The following is a 24403-nucleotide window of genomic DNA, read 5'->3' as shown; positions in this document are numbered from 1 at the left end:
CCCCCCACCCCCCCTGATTATTCGGTTTGTTGCAATGTCTTTAAGTACTTGATTCTTTAAATAGTTATCTTTAATGTAACCTCGTCTCTATCAGAAGTGTTTGGCTTGTCTATAGATGTAAACACATTTGATGATACATCTGTGTGTTTAAAGCGGATTTTGACAGCCCGGGCCAAGTCGGACCCAACAGAAGCCTAACACTTCTGATAGAGACTATGTTGAGAATGTAGAGGGAAAAGGGCTTCACTTTGAGCACCTTGCTTTCTTTAAATACCGCGATATGAAACACTATAAAGTGGTATATAGGTAGATAAAATACTAATTTATAGGTGTGAATCCATTTCATGTTACATCTGTGAGGTTTAAGTTGATTTTGACAGCCCGGGCCTAGTCGGACCGAACACTTGTGAGACTGTTGAGAGTATGAGGAGAAGAGGTCTACTTTAACCAACGTGTCTGCTTTAAATACGAGGAACAGTGACATTATAAAGTGGTATTTACTTAGATATAGCACGTTCCCATAAATATAAACGCTACGCCGACAGATGGAAATTTGTACACGATAGCTTGAAGTATTTGCTACGTTTCAAATCTTATTTCGTTTAACGATTGATCTTTTACATGTTACCTAGCTAGATCAGCGACGCCTACACACAGCTCCACTTTCTGGTTTTCAAGCGATTTACTTCGAAATACTTAATTATGGTGCACGTGTTTGGTTGGTGATTGTTCACTAATGTCATGTGTGTATGTTGCATCAATACTATGTAGGTATGATCGCCGATAATGAAGTACATGTGTAATTAGCCAATAACACTTTGGCCCGTCTTGGCCCGGCCCGGCCCGACTTTTAGGCAATCCCGACTTTTAGGCAATGTCCTCAACTATTGAACTGCATGGCAAGTATTTATAAAACGACGGGGGGAGGATTTATTCTGGGGCGAGATTTTATTTCGTAGGGTGGGGGAGAGTTTATTTCGAGAGGGGCGGAACTGTACCGGTATAAATTCGCATGGGGGAGATGTTATTCTGGGGGCGAACATATTTCGGCAAAAGTCCTCCTTAGTCTAACACACCACTTCGTACCTAACTTTGCCCAGACGGGCTGTAGAATGGGCCCGATTCTATCAATCGGCTGGTCATGTCATGCCCTGTGCATACACGTTTTCTCGCACAAACGTTTGGTATTCAAAATGACGAGACTATATGTATCAATCTATAAAACTAGCTCAGAGCCCTATGCCTAGAAGGCGGTGGCTCTTGGGCCAATCTGGTGATGCTGCCCTCCGAATTCTGTACGTCTCCAATTAATTTGGTGGATAGTTATAGCTTTTCGCGTCAAATTTACTGGAGTATACCATCCCTTTATCCTCGGCCTTTGCAGCTTGGACATCCGCTACAATGTAAGATTGTCCTTGTTGGCACTCCATGGTGGGTTGGGAAAAGGGGTGCACCTACCTTTTAAGTTGCGCCCGAACGTCTATCCCTCAATCGATCAAAGCTGGTTATTGTAACATCCACTCCGGTGCTACACCTGCCAAGCCCCTGCTGTTTGTTACCGCTGCAGTGACAAACACGAGGACACTGACTGCAGGAAGGATGGGAAGTGTTCAAACTGCGGTGGGAATCATATGGTTTCTTCAAAATCATGCCTTGTGTGGAACCGCGAGTCCCAAATCATTAAAGACAAGACCAAACAAAATGTCTCGTACAACGAAGCAAAGAAGAAGGTTCAAGGGCTCACTTCAAGCACTTCCACCATCACCTTCTCTGCTGCTGTCTCTCGTCCTCCCGTCACTACTGCCTCTATCGACTGCCAGACTGATCTGACATGGGTCAAGTCTGTACACCCGCTTCCAGCAGCTTCAATCCAAAAACCAGCTGTGCCATCTTCGTCTGTAACACCTCCAAAACCAAAACCTGTCAAAATAATTTGAGTCTCAGACTCCTAAAACAGCACCTGAACTTGTTAATCTTACAAACAAGGAAAGAAAGTCTTTGAAAAAAGCAGCAGTCTTCCTCACGTTCGCGTGACATTTCTCCTGTGGAAGCACCACCATGAATCCACAAAAAAACATAATACAATGGAATTGCATAGGTCTTAAGAAGAATTTTAATGAAATACAACATTTAATCCAAGATTTTAAACCGTCAGCATTTTGTCTCCAAGAAACATATTTTAAAACACAGATCTATTTGATATCCATCAGTACATAATCCATAACCCTGCTCCACTCAACACTACTCTACAAGATGGTGCTTTCCATGTATTTACACTGTGTTCACTGTATCTTCCACCTTCCTCAATTATCTATCAATCAGATCTTCAGATCTACTCATACAAATAATAGTGAAGAATCTTTGAAGATTTTATCTCAAATAATGATTTATGCATCTTCAATGATGGTTCTAATACCTATCTCCATCCTGTCACTGGCACATTCTCTGCCCTCGATCTTTCACTGAGAGATTCAAATATTCTAGACGCATTTGAATGGTCGGTCCATGATGACCTTTGTGGAAGTGACCATTTTCCAACAATACAAACCACCTTCAACAAGGTGGAACTTTACAACTGACAAATGAGCGTCTGCGAGCCATTGGTATGCTTGAAGCAGGATCGAGTCAACGTGATGTTACAAGACAATTAAACGTCCACAGAAACACCATTTGGTGTTTATGGCAACGTTGGCAACAGACGAATGCATTCAGAGACCATCCTCTGAGTGGCAGGCCACGCGCAACCAATAACCGACAAGACAACAAGGATTCGCACAACACACCTACGAAATCGATTCCAGCATCCCAAGCAACAGTGACTGCAAGAAGCATCCATGGACTTCGACGAATATCTTCACAAACCGTACGTCGTAGCCCCAGATGTGCAGGCATTGTCGCCAGGAGACCCACCAGACGTCCCATTTTGACAGGAAACCACCGTCAAGCACGTCTACAGTGGTGCAGACAGCGTCTACGCTGGACGACCATGCAATGGGGCAAGTTCTATTCACTGACGAGTCTCGTTTTCACCTCATCCACAGCGATGGACGGATTCGAGAGTACCGACGTCGAGGTGAACGTTACGTCAATCATTGTGTCATGGACGAAGATCGGTTCGGGGGCGGCAGCGATATCGTATTGGGTGGGATTACAGCAAGACAGTGGACCTGTTTGATAGTGGTAGAGGGAAATCTCAATGGACATCGCTACCGCGACGAGATCCTCGACTCTGTTGTTCTACCGTTTTTGCGCTTCGTCATGGCCCAGGCATTACCTTTCAACATGCTCGACTTGTTCAGGACTCTCTTCAACAAAACAACGTGAATGCCATCCCCTGGCCGGCTAGCTCGCCTGGTCTCTCACCAATCGAGCACATGTGGGATGAGATGGATCGGCGCCTTCGACGTCAACCACGTGTTCCACAGACACTCCAGGAACTTCGAAACATGCTCCAGCAGATATGGACAGATTTCCCACAGGACTTTGTGCGACGCCTGGTACATTTCATGAAACGAAGATGTGTTGCTTGCATCACAACCAGAGGTGGACACATACGCTATTGATCTGTAAATTGACATTTTGGCATGTACATGATTTTTATGAAATCACGCATTTTCTGAAGTCAGTATGGCTAATTAAACCATTTGAACACTTACAGGAGTCTTTTATCTGTTGCAAACCGAAATTGTTTCAGATTTGGTAAAAAACTTAACTTTGCATTAAATCATATTCAATGTCACAGGAACTTTTGTTGTTCAGTATATTATTACTCCTATTCCGAAGCCTGGACGGGATCATACAGGTCCATCCAATTACCGTCCAATATCATTAATTAGCTGAGTTTGTAAAACCATGGGGCGCATGGTCAACAATTGATTAGTCTGGTACCTAGAGACCAATAACCTCCTGAGTGACATCCAGTGTAGTTTCAGAAAAAAAACCAGAAGTACGATTGAACATTTGGTGCGTTTAGAATCATTTGATAAAAATTTCATTGTCAACAAACAACATACTGTATCAATCTTTTCCGACCTAGCGTAGGCATATGATACAACGTGGAAACATGGTATTTTAAAAGATTTGAATTTGGATTGAGGGACAAATTACCTCAGTTCATATCTTAATTCTTAAACAATTTCAAGTACGAGTGGTCTCTAACCTGTCTGGTCATTTTGATCAAGACCAGGGCGTCCCTCAAGGCAGCATACCATCAGTCACATTTTTTAGCATTAAAATTAATAGTCTCACTAAAGTATTAAACAATAGCGTTGATGTTTCACTTTTTGTGAACATTTCTTGTCGCGGTAAGAATATGAGTACAATAGAAAGACAGCTACAGCTCTGTCTTAACGAAATTCAGAAATGGTCAAAAACGGCTTCCAATTTTCTAAATCTAAAACAAACTGTATTCACTTTTGTCGAAATATAAACCCAACAAGATTCCAGATTTATATTCATTTTTAGATGGTGCTCCTATCAAGGTAGTAGTGGAAGCCAAATTCCTGGGTCTCATATTTGACTGGCATCACACTTTCTTACCACAAACTAAATATCTAGAGGCGAAGAGCCTGAGTGAGTGAGTATGGTTTTACGCCGCTTTTAGCAATATTCCAGCAATATCACGGCGGGGGACACCAGAAATGGGCTTCACACATTGTACCCATGTCAGGAATCGAACCCGGGTCTTCGACGTGACGAGCGAACGCTTTAACCACTAGGCTACCCGACCGCCCCGCAAAGCGCCTGAAGGCATTTGACTTATTAAAGGTCGTTTCAAGTTCCGAGTGTGGAGGGGATCAGACAACCCTCCTTTATTTGTACAGATTATTAATACGCTCCAAACAAGACTATTGTTCCATTGTCTTTGGCGGAACTTGCAATACAATTTAGACAAATTAGATACAACACCATCAAGGCCTAAGGATCTGTCTCAGAGCTTTTAGGACCTCTCCCGTGGTCAGTTTTCATGTATAGTCTCATGAACCTTCACTCGAACAGAGCCGCATCCACCTTTCACTACAATATATCACAAAATTGCACCCAAAATAAATCAAATCCAGCATACAATTGCGTTTTCCACCCTCAGTGTGAAAACCTGTTTCGAAATCTGTCAAACCTGGTTCCACCACTTTGAATCAGAATTCTACCATACATCGTGGCAGCTAAAATAGATCTAAATATTATATCACCCTCCCGACTTCTGTCTTCTCCTCTCCGGCAGATGGTGAAGCTAGAGGTAGACCTCACTCTAACCCAACTAAAAAATCTCCTGTGTGTATTCCTTGTGATGAAAGGTTCACCGTCAAGCATATATTGCTTGACTGTGTGGACTTTACAATCGCAAGGGATTCACAGTATTTAAAGCGTAAATGTGAAAGATCTCTTTTCCCGTGTCAGCGGGCATCTCATCTGAAGTTACTTTAACGAAATTGATCTGCATAATACATTTTGAATATGTATGTGAATAATTAAATGCTTGTTTTTAAATTTGGAGTGATGCTATTATCAACTGACATTATTGAAGACCATTATCAACCAGTGTTTTTAAGCAGACTCATTTCTGAGTATTTTTTAAATATTGACTAGTATTGCGCACAACCAACAGTAGCTAAGGTGTTGACGTAAATCCTGCTGGGGTATCATGCAGGAAGCCGAGGTACTGTAAGTCCCCATGATCCCCAGCGAGGTGGCCTAGCTTTGGTTACTGGTGGCCTATAGCCCGTGTTTGAAAACTGTTTACATGATATTGTTATGGCTTTACATAAATAACTAGATTGTGAATATATTCACTTGACCTCTTCGCTATATGGCTAAAATAATGCCGATGCGACGTTAAATATTAACTCACTCACTCACTAACTCAATCACTCACCCACTGAGTTGCCTCATATGAAAAGAAAGAACATATGTCCTCACAATCATCCGCCAGTTGTGTGAAGCCGAGAAGAATATAGATGATGATTTTCGCTTGTGTACATGCACAATAATAGGTGATGTGCTTCACTGGGATGTCCGCTGCATACGTAATATGTATATGTAACTGGGCAGTCAGTATAATAATTGTCGAGAACGTTTCATGATTTTAGATTGTCTCAATCAGAATGCACATCAGATTCATCACTATTAACGCCAGAAAAGGAAGTTATTAAAACTACAATATACTTAATTAAAAAAAATGCCTTTGATGATTGTAACAGGTTCTCGCCAAAAAGTGAACGTATCCTGCAATACCTGTGAAACCCTTTATACTTTTCTCATTTTTCATAACTACAACAAAAAGCTGTAAAATGTCCTCTCCACCATCTACGCTCTTCAAAAAAAAGAAACGCACAGGTAGATGTTTAGTAAATGTATTGTACCTAATAAAGTATATATTTTGAATTTAATATCATAGATACAAGTATGACATTTTGGAGCTCGATTGCCGTTGTACAAAAGCATTGAAAACTGTTCATTTTCATGTCACATGAGGCCAGAAGGGCGCGCTGAACTGCCCGTTGTGCTGACCCGGGCAGCAATCACGGCTCTGATCTCCTCGGCACTGACTGGATAAGTGTACGAATTCTGTCCCGTGGAATTCTCCGCCATTCTGCTTGTAACGCGTTGGCCAGTTGTGTGAGTGTCCTCGGCGTGTTCTGACGTTGACGTACACGTCGACGTTGATGTTGGCACCGTGAAGGTAGTCTATTTTGACACGAGCTGTGTGCGTTGGAGCGTTGTCCTGTTGAAACAGCTACTTTGGCGGTCAGTGATTGGAATGAATGTAAGGTCGAAGAATTTGATTCATGTAGCGATTTGCTGTCAAATTTCCCTGAACCACAACCAAGTCAGATGTCGTCGTGTAGCATATGCCACACAATGACACTACCGCCACCCATATTGTCGAATTCACATACACAATGTGGGGCAAAACGCTCATTTCGACGACGATAAACACATTGTCTTCCATCTCGCCGGTGAAGAAGAAACCGAGATTCATCAATAAACCACACGCGTCTCCAGTTTCTCAAATTCCAAGGCTGTTGTAAGGTATGGCGCCAACGCAAGTGGTCTTCTGGGTCGGATTCCAGCCTCGCGAAGATGGTTTGGTCCGATATCTTCCTCAAACGTCCTGCAGTTTCCGTAGCTGTGACATTGCGATGATGTTGGTGGAACAGTCGAATGTAGCGATCCTCTGCAGGGGTGGTAACTCTTGGTCGGCCGGTTCTCGAACGGTCTGCAGTGGAATTAAACTGTGTGTATCGGTCCCAAAGGCGGCAAATGGTGCTGTGCCAGAAGATTGTGATTCCCCTCTTTCGATACGTCATGTGGCGATGTTCCGATCGGCACCGCTGTGCGCATTCTCGAATTGGATGAGAAATTATTGCCTTATAATGCCATAACTTGTACGTGGATATGGCTTTATTGTTTTCCTCCATGACATTTTTTAACAAGTGTGAAAACAATGCGCTTTGAGACATTGCAAATCATTGCAATGGCTGCGTTTAAACGCACCGTTTGTCGAATATCAGGCCACCAACATTTTCCAATCACATATATCCAATTTATATACTGGATATTTTGTGTAGTCAGGCTCGAAGAAGTACATACTACCTGTGCATTTCTTTTTATGAAGAGTGTAGTTTTACACCAACACACTTTGTTTTTAGACACCCTATTATTTCTAAAGGAACTGAAATAAATATCTTATTCGTGTCATTTTGTAAGACACTTTTACGATTGAAAAACATATTTGGTCATATCATTGAAAATTTGTTATTTGTAGTGTTTCTATTATATGCTATCATTGCCCCAAATGGCGCGAATTTGATATCCGTTGTGGAATTAAGTGCCCCTGTTTACCATTCTGTATTTCAAATTCTAAAAAATGGTTTCCACAGAATCTGAAAGTTAAATATGAAAATAGTGTTATGGTATACGCTTTTAAAAAATGGGAACTTGTTTAATTTCATGCTGGCACTAACCGAGATGTTCAATAAAAGCAGAAAAAACACTTTCCATAGTCAAAAGAAATATCAGCTAAATGCAGAATCTATTATCAAATATCATGATCATGTGTTTATGAATCACTATTAAATTGTAATGATCCCGGGTGTTATAGAAATGGTGAAAGTATTCTACACAACCATGGCACCCTTGAAGTCGTATTTTCTAAATCAGACAATTATATATTACTCCAAGCCTTCATTTATAGTTCCCATAGTTCTGATGTTTGGGGTATATTAAGAATCAACATATTTTGAAAGCCACTTGAGACCAGTAGTAAATAAATCTGCAAGAAATTGTATTTCTGAAGTGATCACGATACAGTCTTACGATGCATCACGTTTGCAATAGCGCTCGATAGCAGCCTTGTGTTTGGGTGTTTTAGTTTAAATTGCTGCTCTTAATAGTGTTGATTAAATTTTGATACAATGAACAATATAAGACTGATTGAGAGGATGACTTTAGAACGGTAGCAAGCGTTAATGTATATGTTAATGTATATATATATAAGATGACATAATAGAACAATAAGCAGTACTTCCGGTCTGATAGCCTAGTGGTGAAAGCGTTCGCTCGTCACGCCGAAGACCCGGGTTCGATTCCCGACATGGGTACAAAGTGTGAAGCCCATTTCTGGTGTCCCCCGTCATGATATTGCTGGAATATTGCTAAAAGCTGCGAAAAAAACATAATCACTCACTCCAGTATCTATGTGTAAGGGAAACAGGACATGTCGGTAGACACAATTGCAAACTTGTCTGGCTGACTTGTCTCCAACATAAATCAATCCACAAAGGGTACATTCAGTGCCGTTTAGGACGTTTTTAGTTAGACATGATAGGTCTTCAAAACGTGCAGTATGTTTTAGGTGCTAAGTTAGATTTGAATTCAGGATCCGTTATCTAAATAGTACAAGCTTTGCATTTGTTGTGCCACATGAGTGAGTGAGTGAGTGAGTTTGATTTTACGCCGCTTTTAGCAATATTCCAGCAATATCACGGCTGGGGACACCAGAAATGGGCTTCACACATTGTACCCATGTCGGGAATCGAACCCGGGTCTTCGGCGTGACGAGCGAACGCTTTAACCACTAGGCTACCCGACCGCCCCTTGTGCCACATGAAGAAAAACTGCATAGATATGGGTTTGAAAGAAAAATGTCCTCCAATTTTTCTGAACATTGTTTAATGATATTTGTAAATTACTGTCTCGGCCGAAACAACCTCCCACATGGATTCACAGAAAGACCTGATCGGCCAGACAAGTCATAATCAAAGTATGATTGAAATGAATCGTCTATCTATCTATCTTTTTATTTTTGTTTAACGCCGCACCCTGCGATATTCAAGTGAAACGTGACATTAGTCCATTCACGTACATGGCAACCATATTGAAAACCAATCGCATTGTGTATAACATTGATCATTTTGGTTTGGAATCACTGGATTCATTCTACCTACCACAATTAAGTCACGGAGATTCGAAATTATTTGCTGTTTGAATATAGATGATGATTTCCGTTTGTATACATTCATTATAATAGGTGATGCGCTTCCTGGCGCATATCCGCGGCATACGTAATCTGCACATGTATCTGGGCAGTCAGTACAATAATTGTCGGGAACTGCTCAGGATTTTTAGTTTGTGTCAATCAGACTGCACATCAAGTTTTGCATTTTCTGTGCCACATGAAGAATTACTGCATGGAGATGGGTTTGAAAGAAAAATGTCCTCCAAGTTTACTGAACATTTTTAAATGATGTTTGTAAATTACTTTCTCGGCCGAAACAACCCCCTACATGGATTCACAGAAAGACCTGATCGGAAAGACAAGTCACAATCTAAGTATGATTGTAATGTATCATCTATCTATCTTTTTATTTTTGTGTAACGCCGCACCTAGCGATATTCAAGTGAAATATGAAATTAGTCAATGCACGTACATGGCAAACAAATTGAAACACCCTCGCATTGTGTTTAACATTGCTCATTTTGGTTTGAATTATTCGGATTCATTCTACCTACCACATTCTAGTCACGGAGATTTGAAATGATTTGCTGTTTGAATATAGATGATGATTTTCGGTTGCATACATGCATGATAATAGGTGATGTGCTTCATTCGGATGTCCGAGGCATACGCAATCTGCACATGTAACTGGGCCGCAGCGTAATAATTGTTGAGAACTTTTCATGATTTTAGTTATAAATAGTACCATTTCAATAATTATAAGAAATGCCTTTTGTGATTGCAGCAGGTTCTCGCCACAAGGTGAACGTATCCTGCACTACCTGCGAAACCCTTTTCACTTCTTGCACATTTTTAATGCCTGCGACGAAAAGCCGTAAAAATGTTCTCTCCACTACCTATTTTTACGCCTACGTACTTTTTTATTAGACATCCAAATATTTCTAAACAAACTGAAATAAATATAGTATTCGATCACCATCAAATTGCGATTATACCGGGTGTTCTCACGAAGCGCTCGTAAAGACATTGTGATAGGCAGGTTGTGTGATTCGTGGCGTGACTCAGTACCAACATTTTGACACAAGTCAAATATATCTATGGAGCTAATAATGTAATCGATAACACTTGCCACAGCATTGCCAACATATGTAAAATCACCTTCCCCGGAATCACTTCCACAGCGGCCATTCATAATGATGTGTACATTTAAAACAGCACATAAATTAATAAACATTTTCCAAAGTTATTAAGAACAGTATCGTTTGCATATCTGTACAGATTAAACCTGTCTAAGAGAAAGTCCCAGTATGAGGTATCCTGGCCATGGAGATATTAAAGTATATCATCCTCTACATAATCTTTGCTAGTTCTTGCATTAAAGTCGCCCCCTAAAATGCACGAAACGTCACTAACATCACCTAGGATGTCAAGCAGTTCATCCTGAAATAGCAATATACCGTTTTTAGATCCAACATTACTGTCGTACCATGTAGATCCTTCTGGGCGAATATACACGCAGAAGCATAACACGTGTTTCTCAAGTCCAAACAGTGACCTGTCAAGTAAAAGATATACACCATTTGCTGTGATCCAAAAGTTTTTAACATAAGCTATAAGATTCCTTTTTACGATAACATAAATTCCAACTTAAGGTCTTCCAAAATTTACTAATTTGTCTCCTGTCTTAATAAAGTTGGTATATTCGCAGAACGTATCATCAAAAATCAGTTTCTGGGTCCATGTTTCTGTCAAACCAATTATGTCAAATGTTTTTTTAAAAATGATAGACACTCACAGTCTGATAACTTTGAGAGCAATCCTGATATATTACAAAACACTAGTTTCACAGCATTAATGGTACTACAAGTAGGTTCAGACGACGACCCATGTATATCCGGGCCCTGGCCACACCCTTATCTCTTCTGTGTCGGTCTCCCACCTCTGCCTGCGTTACCTCTGTCGGCCCGACGTGGGTTGTTGCCGTCACGTGACTCGGGGCGAGTCACCTCGGTATTTTCTCGCGAAGCGTACGTATCACGTACAGGAGCAGACAACAGTGTACCACCTTTATAGAAATAATGTTTGCTTGGGTCTTTCTCTTTGCATTGTTTTATCTCTTGTCTCTGGGTCATCGTCAGGTCGTTTGCTATACCGTAGCCTCCGGACTTAAGAGAAGCTCTCAAGTTCAGAGTCTTTAATTTATCGTCCCAATGAACCATTTTTTGCAATAACTGGGCGTGGTTTATCGGACGACATGCGTCCTATCCTATGTGCCCTCTCGATGTCCCTCAGTGTTAATAGTTCATTGTCATCAGTTCTGGCAGAGTTCAGAACATCCAATGTTTTATTTCCGCAAACAGAATATGATTCGTTTTCACTCCCAGGGATACCAAAGATAATAATGTTGTTCCTTCTCCTACGTCTCTCAAGATCCCGTATGCGTGAATCAATAGCATCAAAACCATTATGGATCTCATCAACATTATCATTAACAGCATCAATATCTAACCTCATGATGTTTTCTTCTTTGGTCTCCTTGAGTTGTTTTTCAAGATCGGTGATGTCACCACGTAACAACCGAATGTGGTTCCTCATTGAACTGATCTCGTTTGTTAGTTTATCCTCTGAATCTTTAATTTGCTAAATGATTGCTGATTTGAGATCTTTATTCAATGTCCCAGGTTTTAACTCTATAGCACCTGACAAATATATAATAATACCTGCACATGGATTACACATACAGCTGTTTCGAGAGTAGTCTTCACAAAGGTGTGTGATTTGACTCATATATATATGAAAGTTTATTCTGGTGTAATAACACTGTGCAGAGTAGTATCTGATATGCCATGTCTGTCACTGGCGTCCATTGCGATGTTGATCGATACGGTTGCTTTTTTTCAGTCCGTTCGGCAACGGACAATGGGCAAACGGGATGCCGGCCGTAATTAGCACTTACAGGTTAACGGAATGCCAGGGGGTAATTACCTCTGGTAGGCAAAGGAAACAGAAATAGCAAATCGGCAAAAGGAAGCTATAATAAATTGCACTGACAAAGATCAAACAATAAGACCCAAGGACTAGGCAGATATGTTCCCTGGTCACGGTTCATGGCTGGCTGAGGTCTCCTGAAGTCAATGGCTTATTGTAGTTTTCTCTGTCGTTTTTGTTTGTAGACAGGACTTTGGTGGCTTCCCACATGATGTTATGGTCCTGGATGTCGAGGATGTGTTCGGATTTCAGGTCTAGTTTCTTGACAGAGGTCTGATATTCTTGTCCATTGCCATTTACCTATCAGTAATAATTTAGTCAAGTTGTCCATAACTATCAGCTGTAATTACTGTAAAGTGTTGGCTTCCATTGTCTATTGCTGATCGCCTATCAGCGCCAGTCATCTGTTGGCTTATTTTGTTAAGTTTCTTACTTTTGTTATCTAATTACTTTTGCTGTCCTTACATGTACATATATATAGAATACTACATTCATTCTCGTTAGATACCATTTCATATGAAACGAGTGGACTTGCTATGGTATCTGACCGACCGAAAGCGACATCAAATACCATATAAAGTTCACAAGTTTAACACAGGCTGTGAAGTTTATCAAGTCGAAGGAATGCCCACCAACACTCTCAAAAGATAACATATATCATTACAATCGCAAATATCCACTTCATGATAGCAGTATTTCACTATTTCAGCGTCCAACGTTGGAAATGGAGTGAACATCATACATATATGTTGTTGTTTTGATTGAAGATAAGGAAAACCATTTCCAAAGAGCGCAAAGTTATACTAATATACCCCATCCTGTTTTTCGCAAGATGTGTGATTATGTGCCTCATTTAAATTGACCTTCACCCAAGATGTAGATAGTGTTAACACAATGACTGATTATGAGTAAAAGTGGTCATGACACATGAAGGAGTGAGTGAGTTAAAATTAAACGTTGCATCGACATTACTTCATTCATTTAGCAACGAGACCAAGTTAATATATTCACAATTTAGTTATGTATGCAACGACATATTTAAAAACAATTTATGAAACACATTTGAGCATAACAATATCATATAAACAGTTTTAAAACACGGGCTATAGGCCACCAGTAACCAAAGCTAGGCCACCTCGCTGGGGATCATGGGGATCAGTACCTCGGCTTCCTGCATAATACACCAGCAGGATTTACGTCATCAGTTTAGCTAGTGGTGGTTGTGCGCAATACTAGCCAATATTTAAAAATGCTCAGAAATGAGTTTGCTTAAAAACACTGGTTGATGATAGTTACATGGATTATGATAGAATGACACATGAAGGAAGTACTGGGAACACAAAAGTTAGGCCACGATGTTTCGAATTGATGAATTTACTGTGTTGTCAGACTCCCCACATGCATATCCTCCACCAAAAATTGCCCTAATGCCAATGTTTTAGAACGTGTACAGTCTGTTGCGATGATACAGCATTCAATTCACGTGGTTTTAAAGGGTGTCCATGTCAGATAATTATGCTTTTCAATTGCTGAAACAATGCAATGGAACTGTCCTCAATTTTATGACGAAGACAAGTTCCTTATTATGTTTCATTTGAGGCGACTCAGTTGATAAATAAACTAAAATAATATGAGACTACCTTTCCTGGCGTTGATAGTGATGAATAGGATGTGCAGTCTGATTGACACAAACTAAAAACTAATGTCAGCAATATTCCAGTGACATTTGTCCGTGCACGGACATGACAACCACATGGACTAACCCTCGCATTTGTTTCGTTATTGTGTATAACATTGCTCATTTTGGTTTGGAATTACCTGATTCATTCTACCTACTACAATCTAGTCACGGACATTCGAAATTATCCGCTGTTTGAATATAGATGAGGATTTCCGTTTGTATATATGCACAATAATAGGTGATGCGCTTCCTGTCACATGTCTGCGGCATACGTAATCTGCACGTGTAACTGGACAGTCAGTACATTAATTGTCGGGAACTGTTCAGGATTTTTAGTTTGTGTCAATCAGACTGCACATCATATTCATCACTATCAACGCCAGAAAAGGTAATCGATGTCTCATATTATTTTAGTTTATTTATCAACTGAGTCGCCTCATATGAAATGAAAGTGCGTAATTCCTCACATCATCCCCTGGTTTTGTGAAGCCCGATATAAAGATGCTATTTTCAGTTCAGCTTATCTCTCAACACAGATATATTGCATATGTCTAACATTTCAGTTATTAAAGCTACCATTTCCTTAATTATAAGAGTGAGTGAGTTAGTATGGTTTTACGCCACTTTTAGCAATATTACAGCAATATCACGGCGGGGGACACCAGAAATGGGCTTCACACATTGTACCCATGTCGGGAATCGAACCCGGGTCTTCGGCGTGACGAGCGAACGCTTCAACCACTATGCTATCCGACCGCCCCTTTAATTATAAGAAATGCCTTTTGTGACTGCAACAGATGCGCGCCAAAAGGCGAACGTATCCTGCACTACCTGTGAAACCCTTTTCACTACTTGCACATTTTTCATGACTGCGGCGAAAAGTTGTAAGATGTCCTCTCCACCACCTATTTTTACATCTATGTACTTTTTTTAGCCTCCCAATTATCTATAAACAAACTGAAATAAATATCTTATTCATTTGATTTTGTAAGACTCTTTTACGATTGAAAACAGATTTTAAGCATGTCTTTGAAAAATGTGTGTGTAGTTTTTCAATTATATGCTATTATTGCCCGACAATGGCGCGAATTTGATATCCGTTGTGTGTTGGTGACCCTGTTTACCGTTCTGTATGTTAAATATTAACAAATCGTGTCTCTACATTATCTGAAAGTGAAATATGTAAAAAGTGTTATGGTATACGCTATTAAAAAATGGGTACTTGTTCAATTTCATGCTGGCCAAAACCGAGATGTTCAATAAAAGCAGAAAAAACACTTTCCATAATGAAAAGACAAATCTTAATGCAGACTCTATTGAACGAATATCATGATCATGTGTTTATGAATCACTATCAAATTGCGATGACACCAGGTGTTCTCGCAACGGTGAAAGTATCCTTCACAACCGTTGGCACCCTTTAAATCGTGTTTCTGAATCAGACAATTATATATTACTCCAAGCCTTCATTTATAGTTCCCATAGTTCTGATGTTTGGTGTATATTTAGAATCAACATATCTTGAAGGCCGTTTGAGACCACATCAGAATTGGCAGTCTCATTCTGTTTTGATTTGGGAAATTCAAAATCGACTTTGATTGTCCACCTAGTCATATTTTAGCATGGGTGTTAATCTTCTGCTCTGGAATGGTCAATTTCATTAGTGACTTGTGACTAACTGAAACTTTGTCTTTGTTGGATAAGAATAACCAGATTGTTAGTGTCGACTTCCAAATTGAAACAATAAGTTACCCATGAAAGAATTCAGTGTGAAACCAACAATCAACAACCAATGGTATAAATTAACAATTGTGTAATGAAATGAACCAGGTTTACAAATAAATACAAATTACTGCAATTCAAATACAATGGCAGTACAAAATAGAGTGTCAATACAAAATTCAATGACAGTACAATTACAATAGCAGTATAAAATATAATATCAGTGGTAATAATATTCACCAAGCAGCAACAGCGGTAATAGGATTATTTACAAAAAACGAGGTATAACACCCTCGCCAATAAGCTTCGCTAAGTAACACCAGAGTAATTCAGTACAAGATTGAAAACTGTCACATAGGTCTGTATGACAGACGAGTCGGCTCGTGCTACATGTATATGTGAAAGCAATGTTTTTTTAAAATGAAGAGAACAACTGTTAAAATTTTCTAATAAACGTGTATTTAGTGTTTTTATCTTCACTGCAATAATAATGACGTGTGCTTGTCTTTAGTAATAACATTCAAAATCATGATATCTGCATCAGCGATATTGTCTTCTCTCCACCAGCGAGTAAGGACTAGACTTACTAGTAGTAAAAACATCTGCAAGAAATTGTATTTCTGAAGTGATCACGATGCAGTCTTACGATCCATCACGTTTGGAACAGTGCTCGATATCAGCCTTGTGTTTGGATGTTTAAGTATTTTAAATTGCTGCTCTTAATATTTTTGATAAAAAATTGACACAATGACCAATATAAGGCTAAATAAGAGGATGACTTTAGCACGGTAACAGCCGTTAATGTATAACTGATATATATTAGATGACATAAATAGAACAATGAGAAGTACTTCAAGTATCTATGGGGACGGTCGGGTAGCCTAGTGGTTAAAGCGTTCGCTCGTCACGCCAAAGACCCGGGTTCGATTCCCGACATGGGTACAATGTGTGAAGACCATTTCTGGTGTCCCCCACCGTGATATTGCTGGCATATAGCTAAACGCGGCGAAAAACCATAGTCACTCACTCCAGTATCTATGTGTAAAGGAAACAGGACATGTTGGTAAACACAATTGGAAACAGTTCTGTTGATGCCCGATCTATGCTGGCTGACTGGTGTCGATAATTTCTGTTGTGTCTCTCAAACATATATCAATCCACAAAAGGTACACTCAGTGCCGTTTATGACGTTTTTAGTAAGACATGATAGGTCTTCAAAACGTTTTGTGCAGTTTCTTTTAGGTGTTAAATTAGATATGAATCCAGTATCAGTTATCTAAATAGGACAAGCTTTGCATTTTTTGTGCCACGTGAAGAAATACTGCATAGAGATGGATTTGAAAGAAAAATATCCTCCAAGTTTACTGAACATTTTTTAATGATGTTTGTAAATTACTGTCTTGGCCGAAACAACACCCTACATGGATTCACAGAAAGACATGGTCGGACAGACAAGTCACAATCGAAGTATGATTGTAATGTATCGTCTTTCTATCTTTTTATTTTTGCTTAACGACACACCTAGCGATATTCAAGTGAAACGTGACATTAGTCCATGCACGTACATGGCAACCATATTGAAAACTCATCGCACTGTATATAACATTGCTCATTTTGGTTTGGAATTACCTGATTCATTCCACCAACCACACTCTAGTCACGGAGATTCGAAATTATCCGCTGTTTGAATATACATGATGACTTCCGTTTGTATACATGCATAATAATAGGTGATGCGCTTCCTGTCACATATCCACGGCATCCATAATCTGCACATGTATCTGTGCAGTCAGTACAATAATTGTCGGGAACTGTTCAGGATTTTTAGTTTGTGTTAATCAGACTGCACATCTTATTCATCACTATCAACGCCAGAAAAGGTAATTAATGTCTCATATTATTTTAGTTTATGTATCAACTGAGTCGCCTCAAAAGAAATGAAAGTACACCTCTTCACATCATCCTCTGGTTTTGTGAAGCCCGTTACAAAGATGCTATTTTCAATTTAGCTAATCTCTCAACACAGATAAATTGCAGATGTCTAACATTTCAGTTACAAAACTACTATTTCCTTAATTATAAGAACTGCCTATAGTTATATGTTTCAGTTATATGTTATTATTGCCCGAGAATGGCCCGTTGTGTGATTTGGTGCCCCTGTTTACCGTTCTGTATTATAACAAATCGTGTTTCTACATAATCTGAAAGTTAAATATGTAAATAGTGTTATCCGGCATGGTATCTCAGTGGGCTTAAAACAAGGACTGGTCGGCTCGGAGTCAGTATACTGTGTTTGAGTGGGATGTTCCTTTTACACTGCGGCATGATATCTCAGTGGGCTAGCACTATAAATCGGCATCAGTTCGGACTAGACCAAGCAGCCACAAACACACACACACACAAGCACACACGTGCATGATGTCCTTTGCAATGCCCTATTTTGACTTGTACAATATGTTCCCGAAGTTTTTATCCAGGTAAACAATTGACTTGCCTGATCATGTGTTTGTGTAGGGTGGCACCAGTGGGTCATCATACGCTCACCTTTTCGTGAGCGCCTGGTATCATCACTATTCAAAAGCTATTCATAAACACCTTCTCATGAATCATGCAGTGGACTCTGTCTTCAGCAGAGATTTCTTGTGGCTATGGAAAGGGTTTTGTCGCTTTTATTTACGATGTACACATCCATAAATCCTTTCGAACATATTCTTCCCCCTAACCATAACTATCCTGTCACCAATTCATGTTCAGCCACATACACAACAATTTCAGTTGTGGTATGATGACCATGTTGAAAAATATAAATACTTTACTGTATGATTTTTATTTCTATGTAACTAAACGTTTATTTTACCAAATGTACTCGTTTATTTTCAGAAGAACAGTTGACTTGCCTTGGCATGTATTTGTGATGGGTGCACCGGTAGGGCAAGATACGGTCACCTTTTCGCGAACACTTATATTATAATCACTATTTTATTGTGATTCATTGACAGGCTTTTGATATGCATGAATCTTACTTTGGGCTCGGGTTTTAGTTGACATGCCCAACGAATGTGGAAAGGGTTTTGTCGCCACTGATATTTGGATTGTTATTATTTTGAAACATTTTGTGTTTGATTACTTTACAGGTGAATACAATATATAGTACATCCTCCTCAGTGGAACTTCTAACCTAACAAAAAGGCGTCTATTCCACCATGACAAAGCAAGGGAAACTGGAAACTGAGAAAACAGGTACACCAGGTCTACACAATTCGGCTGTTCTTATCCAAGATACTGATTCTTTGGTGAATTCTATAGAAAGTTTGTAGGGAGAGTGGAAGATTATTTGTTCGATCCTGTGACCGCGTAATGCCAAAATACATTTCTGGCGCTCGGCATTTGGGGGGATAAAACCTTCCTTTAATCATCAGAAAGAAAGGATTCTAAAGTAATGACTGGCTCGTTCGGAGTCTCCACACACACACAAACACACGCGCGCAAGCACACACGCAGGCAGGCAGGCAGGCAGGCAGGCACGCACGCACGCAGGCACGCACGCACGCACGCACGCACGCACGCACACACACACACACACACACACACACACGGGTATACACGTCGCGATATACATGAAAATAACTTGAACCTGACGTTAAACCTCATTTTCACCTCGCCTTGTCTCAACTCCGATTGGCATTGCTATTTGGTGTTTAACTTCTAATATCCTCTAACGCCTGAGCTAGGACGTATATTACACCACTGGTTCCTTATTTCCAGAAACAAGAGAAACATGGGGCCATCGAGTGGATGGCATTGTCACCTTGTTGGGATACAGTGTCGGGGAGGGAACTCTGCTCAAGTTTCCTTATCTATGCGCAAGAAACGGCGGAGGTACACAACCAGATGATCCACTAAACGAGTTGAATTGCCACCTTAAACAAAAAATAAAGCAACCCCCAAAATATAAGTTTAATATTCTATAAGGGAAACTAGTCTCAACATTAATTGGTAAAAAAATAGTCACTGTTTATGTTTGTTTGTATGACTTCCTATCTCCTACGTAGGAGATACTAAGTCCTACGTAGGAGATAATAAGTCTTACGTAGAAGATGGTAAGTCCTACTTAGGAGATGGTAAGTAGGAGAGAACAAAAACAATTTTCACCGTGGCCCTACTACGCTTCGGTGCTAACATATATGAAATTAGATTTTCGGAATATTTTCTGTAGTTATTTCATTGTATTAAGATTCAATCGTACACTTTTGTACCACACTGACTATGTAAATATATACCAGTTTCTTTGTCAGCAACAAAAGAATATAGATATATGAAACTGCAAATGTAATGTTCTTTACAAATACTTACGAACTATGTGATTTACTAGTATATATCTGGTATACTTCGTCTTGAAATAAATCATTTGTCCACTCAAAATACTCGACAAAATAATTATGCCTCATAATACATATTATGAAAAAGAGTGTAGTCCCCTTAAAGTGTTTGTCTCTTACAAAATAGGACAGTGTTAAAAACTGTATTTCTCAGAAATACTCTCAACGACTCACAGATTATTTTGTTTATTCTTTTCAGGAGCATTCTTGATCCCATACCTGGTGTTTGTGGGACTTTGTGCTGTACCCCTGTACTTTCTGGAGGTCGTCATTGGGCAATACTACCAGAGAGGCCCTGTTGAGGTGTGGAAGTTTTGTCCAGCCATGAAAGGTGACAAATACAATATATGTATGTATCGGGGATTTATCCAGAATTCCATACCATTTTTTTGTTTTGTTTATTACTTAACGCCGCACTCGTCAATATTCCAGCTATATGACGATGGTCTGTAAATAATCGAATCTGGAAAACACAGTCCTGTGATTGACATCATGAGCATCCACACTATTGGGATACGATGACATGCATCAACCACGTCAGTGAGCCTGACAACCCGATCCCAAATATCACCGTGGGCGCTTATTAGAGCGGGGCGCTTATTATCGAATACGGTAACTGTATCAAGTGCTTTGGAAATTTTCACTGACAACTTGTGGATAAATAATATTTTGTGCTGAATAAGATTTGTGTTTTAAAATCTATATTTTCTGAAATTCGGTGCAATATTTAATGTCTGATTCTCTATACTGATATCGTTTTATGAGTGCAAGCTACCTCAACAAAGTCATTGTATTGGGAATAACAAGATCAAAAATATAAATTTCATTTTTTTTCCTGCAGACTTCGGGCTGAATATCGACATCCTAGCAGGTGTAGTTACATTTCCCAACATATGTGCTGACGAAACAGTGGTCGCATATATCTATATAAGCTATATGGCCATGGAAATATATTAGAAATGGAAAGTACATTTAAATGAATTTGGTCGAGAGGAAACGGTTGATGGAAGCAATACAATTACGTATAATGACTGTTAACTTAATTGTATTTAATACATGATACATGTGTGTATTTTGACCAGGTCTTGGCCTAGGCACGGTGTTGGTGTCGTGGGTTTACGCCATGTACACGTCTATGTACTTCTCCTGGTATCTCTACTACTTCTTCAACTCCTTCTTCAATCCCCTGCCCTGGTCGACCTGTGGCAATCCCTGGAACACACCCAGCTGCGTGGAGTCGACGCTGCATGGACGGGGAGGGATGAACACCACAGTCAATGACACTGTTCCTCTGCAAGGTGCTATAAACACTACACAGTGGGGTCACCTGAATGGGCCCACTGCGAATGTTGCTAGTGCCTCAGAAGAATTCTGGAGGCAAGTCTTTAAATTGTCTTTATGAGTAAATATTATTTAAAACCGATATTGCAGTGACTTGTAAAGATGCTTATTATTTCTACATGCCTTAAGTTAATGATCATTATGGATATCTACTCCTTCCTGGAATGGTTTAAGCTGAAGATATAACCTGATATTATTTCCATTTCTGCCACCAGCAACGTGAGAAACAATGGACGTTGATTCGTGTAAATCGGGGTAAGATAAAAGTTTGGATTGTCACGAGGTATTCCTGATGTGGTTGAACGTAGAAAGGTAGGCAATGATAAAATAAATTTACCAAGATGATAGTCCATCCTTGAAGATACCAAGAACTTGTTAACAAGCAACACATCTGTTTCAGGTATAATGCACTGGACATCTCGAGTGGACTTGATGACACAGGCTCCATTCGGTGGCCTTTGTTTGGATGTCTACTCTTCACCTATGTCACCATGTACATCATGCTGTTTAAGGGCATCCGTGTTACGGGCAAGGTATATGGTGCGAATTTAGGCATACGTCAGTACATATAAAACGCCAGAGAAAAAACAGACCCCAACGAACCAGATTCCACAAGGTGTAAAAGCAAAAACAACGAAGCAATTATATGAAAATCAGTAATGACACCAGGTGTTCGCGAAAAGGCTAAGGATGTAATACGAAAATACGAGTGTTGCCTTGCACCGCACAATGTTTGTAAATCAAATATTATCTACTGACTGTGAGTGGGTCGCGCGGTCAGTTTAACGCATCCCTTCACTAATGTCATCGAAGGAAAGGTTTGAAACAACCTTGCTGGCGAACATGCACTTGAAAACAAGATTCTTAAAGGCCCTGTGGTTCACTCAATGGGCTACAGATACGGAGGTTGCAAGTTTTAACTGAAATGTAGAGAAGACATTTTGTCGTTCGATTTTACATCATTCTGCACATATAGTCAACAGAACAGAACAAAACAAATATTTATTTGCTCCCAGACCGATATACTCGGTATACGAGGTACGAACCACAGGCCCTTGCGCCGTTGCTTCAATATTTCAGGATCAATTACTATCACGAGTGTCAGACATGCACTATCCGAATCTATCTTTACACAAGGCCAGACACTCCGTGCATTGCCCTTTCTTAAGTAAAATCGAAATTCTGCACAAAACCTTAATATCTACCTTGTCTGGGGTGATTATTTTATCAATTCCAATACATGACACTCCGAAAGCCATCGCCTCGCCACTTTGAATCCAAATGAGCACAAATGGCCGACATCAGACCGTACAGAATGGGTGTGAAAGTAGCTTTCTGATTGGTCAATATTTTTAGTTGTGAGGGGAAACACTCGAATCGCGGGAGCAGTAAACATATAAAGAGCCGCTCATTCTTGTTGCCAAATGAATATTTTCTGTTTCCTGCAAGTTTTAAAGCCCTAAAATGCACACAGACAAAGCAAAATAAATTTCTAGCGAGGGACTCTATCCCCGGGACAGAGGAATAATCCAGATGAAGTCCCTCTGAGCGGTAACTCTTCGGAAAGAAGGCCCGTGAAAATAATAGGATGACGTCATTAGAGGTTTATCATGGGTCTTCAGCAACCTACATGTATCATCCCAGCAACCTACATGTATCATCACTCTTGCGCAGTTCGATGCTCATGATGTTAATTACCGTGTAGTCTGGTCTAAATATATATCATTTCCAGATCGTGTACGTCACCTTCATGTGCCCCGTGCTTGTGTGTGCTGTCTTCCTAATACGGGGTTCCTTGTTGCCAGGGGCGACAGATGGAATATTATATCTCATGAGACCAGACTTTGGACAGCTAAAAAGCCCTAAAGTGAGTGCCATGGCAAAGTTCACCGTATCAGCTGTTACATCATAAACTATTCATGATTGCGTGTGGAGAAAATGTTCTTTCTACTTGTTTGCCCTCTGAAGGTTGTGTGGTATTTTATAATGACAATAATAATAATTCTTTATTCTGTACTTGTGTAGGCCGATGGCCCATGATACGATTGAGGGTCTTCAGAAGACAGTATGGCCAAACGGCGATGTACAAACTTGGATGTATTTCTAATTAAAGATTTTTCTCGGTTTGACATGAGAATATTAAACTCAGATAACGTTGGATGGACATGAAACTTTTCTGGAATATACTGCTTGCGAAGGTTACCACATACATTACAAATTAACAAGAAGTGATATTGGTCCTCCAGATAGCCCATGTTACATGTTTTACAAAACCTCTGTTCTCTGAGAGTATAATTGTATGGTATTAGAATGCGGGTTAAACTTCAAACATTGAAATGACTCATATACCAATAATGGCATTACGGAGGACATGGTACTACGATGATCTGTGATCTTGATGTGTTGTAGATATGGATCGAAGCATGTGGCTATGCCCTTCACTCGATGGGAACCAGTACAGGGATCGCCAACACAATTTCCAGTCACAATCAGCGAAGCAGTAACTGCTACAGGTAAGAGGTTGGATATTTAATATGCCAGTGGGGCCTGTATGTTTGAATAATTTGTTCCAGAAAGTAATGGAAACATTGATGCAAGGTTTTTACTCACCAAAAATAAGCTTGTTAGCTTGTCAGGGGATGTCCTAAAAAACGTGTTTGAACCAAATGTTCGGATTCTCCTTTTCATGGCCTATATATTTCTGGTCCATTCATTTTAACACACGTATTCTACAGTTTTTCAGAAAAATACTGACATAATTGTGCATGTTCTGAGAGGTTGCGAAAACATCCCCTATGTTTGGCTGGTAAGTTCATATTAACACATGTGTTCCCC

At 39.9% G+C, this 24403-nt stretch overlaps 1 protein-coding gene across 1 annotated transcript; it reads left to right on the top strand.

Annotated features, from left to right (window-relative positions):
• Positions 1-19051: 19051 nt before the first annotated feature.
• LOC139448714 (sodium- and chloride-dependent glycine transporter 2-like) lies at positions 19052-24085 on the top strand. The gene is made up of 7 exons (XM_071230260.1): positions 19052-19088; positions 19614-19727; positions 19901-19969; positions 20427-20558; positions 21310-21604; positions 21969-22101; positions 23978-24085. The coding sequence occupies exons 1-7, from the start codon at positions 19052-19054 to the stop codon at positions 24083-24085; spliced, it is 888 nt and encodes a 295-aa protein (XP_071086361.1).
• The last annotated feature ends 318 nt before the right edge of the window (positions 24086-24403 follow it).

The sequence above is a fragment of the Haliotis cracherodii genome, unplaced genomic scaffold (assembly GCF_022045235.1).
Source record: "Haliotis cracherodii isolate W230 unplaced genomic scaffold, xgHalCrac1.p SCAF_7, whole genome shotgun sequence".
Classification (NCBI taxonomy): domain Eukaryota; kingdom Metazoa; phylum Mollusca; class Gastropoda; order Lepetellida; family Haliotidae; genus Haliotis; species Haliotis cracherodii.
This window is presented reverse-complemented; position numbering and strand designations above follow the sequence as displayed.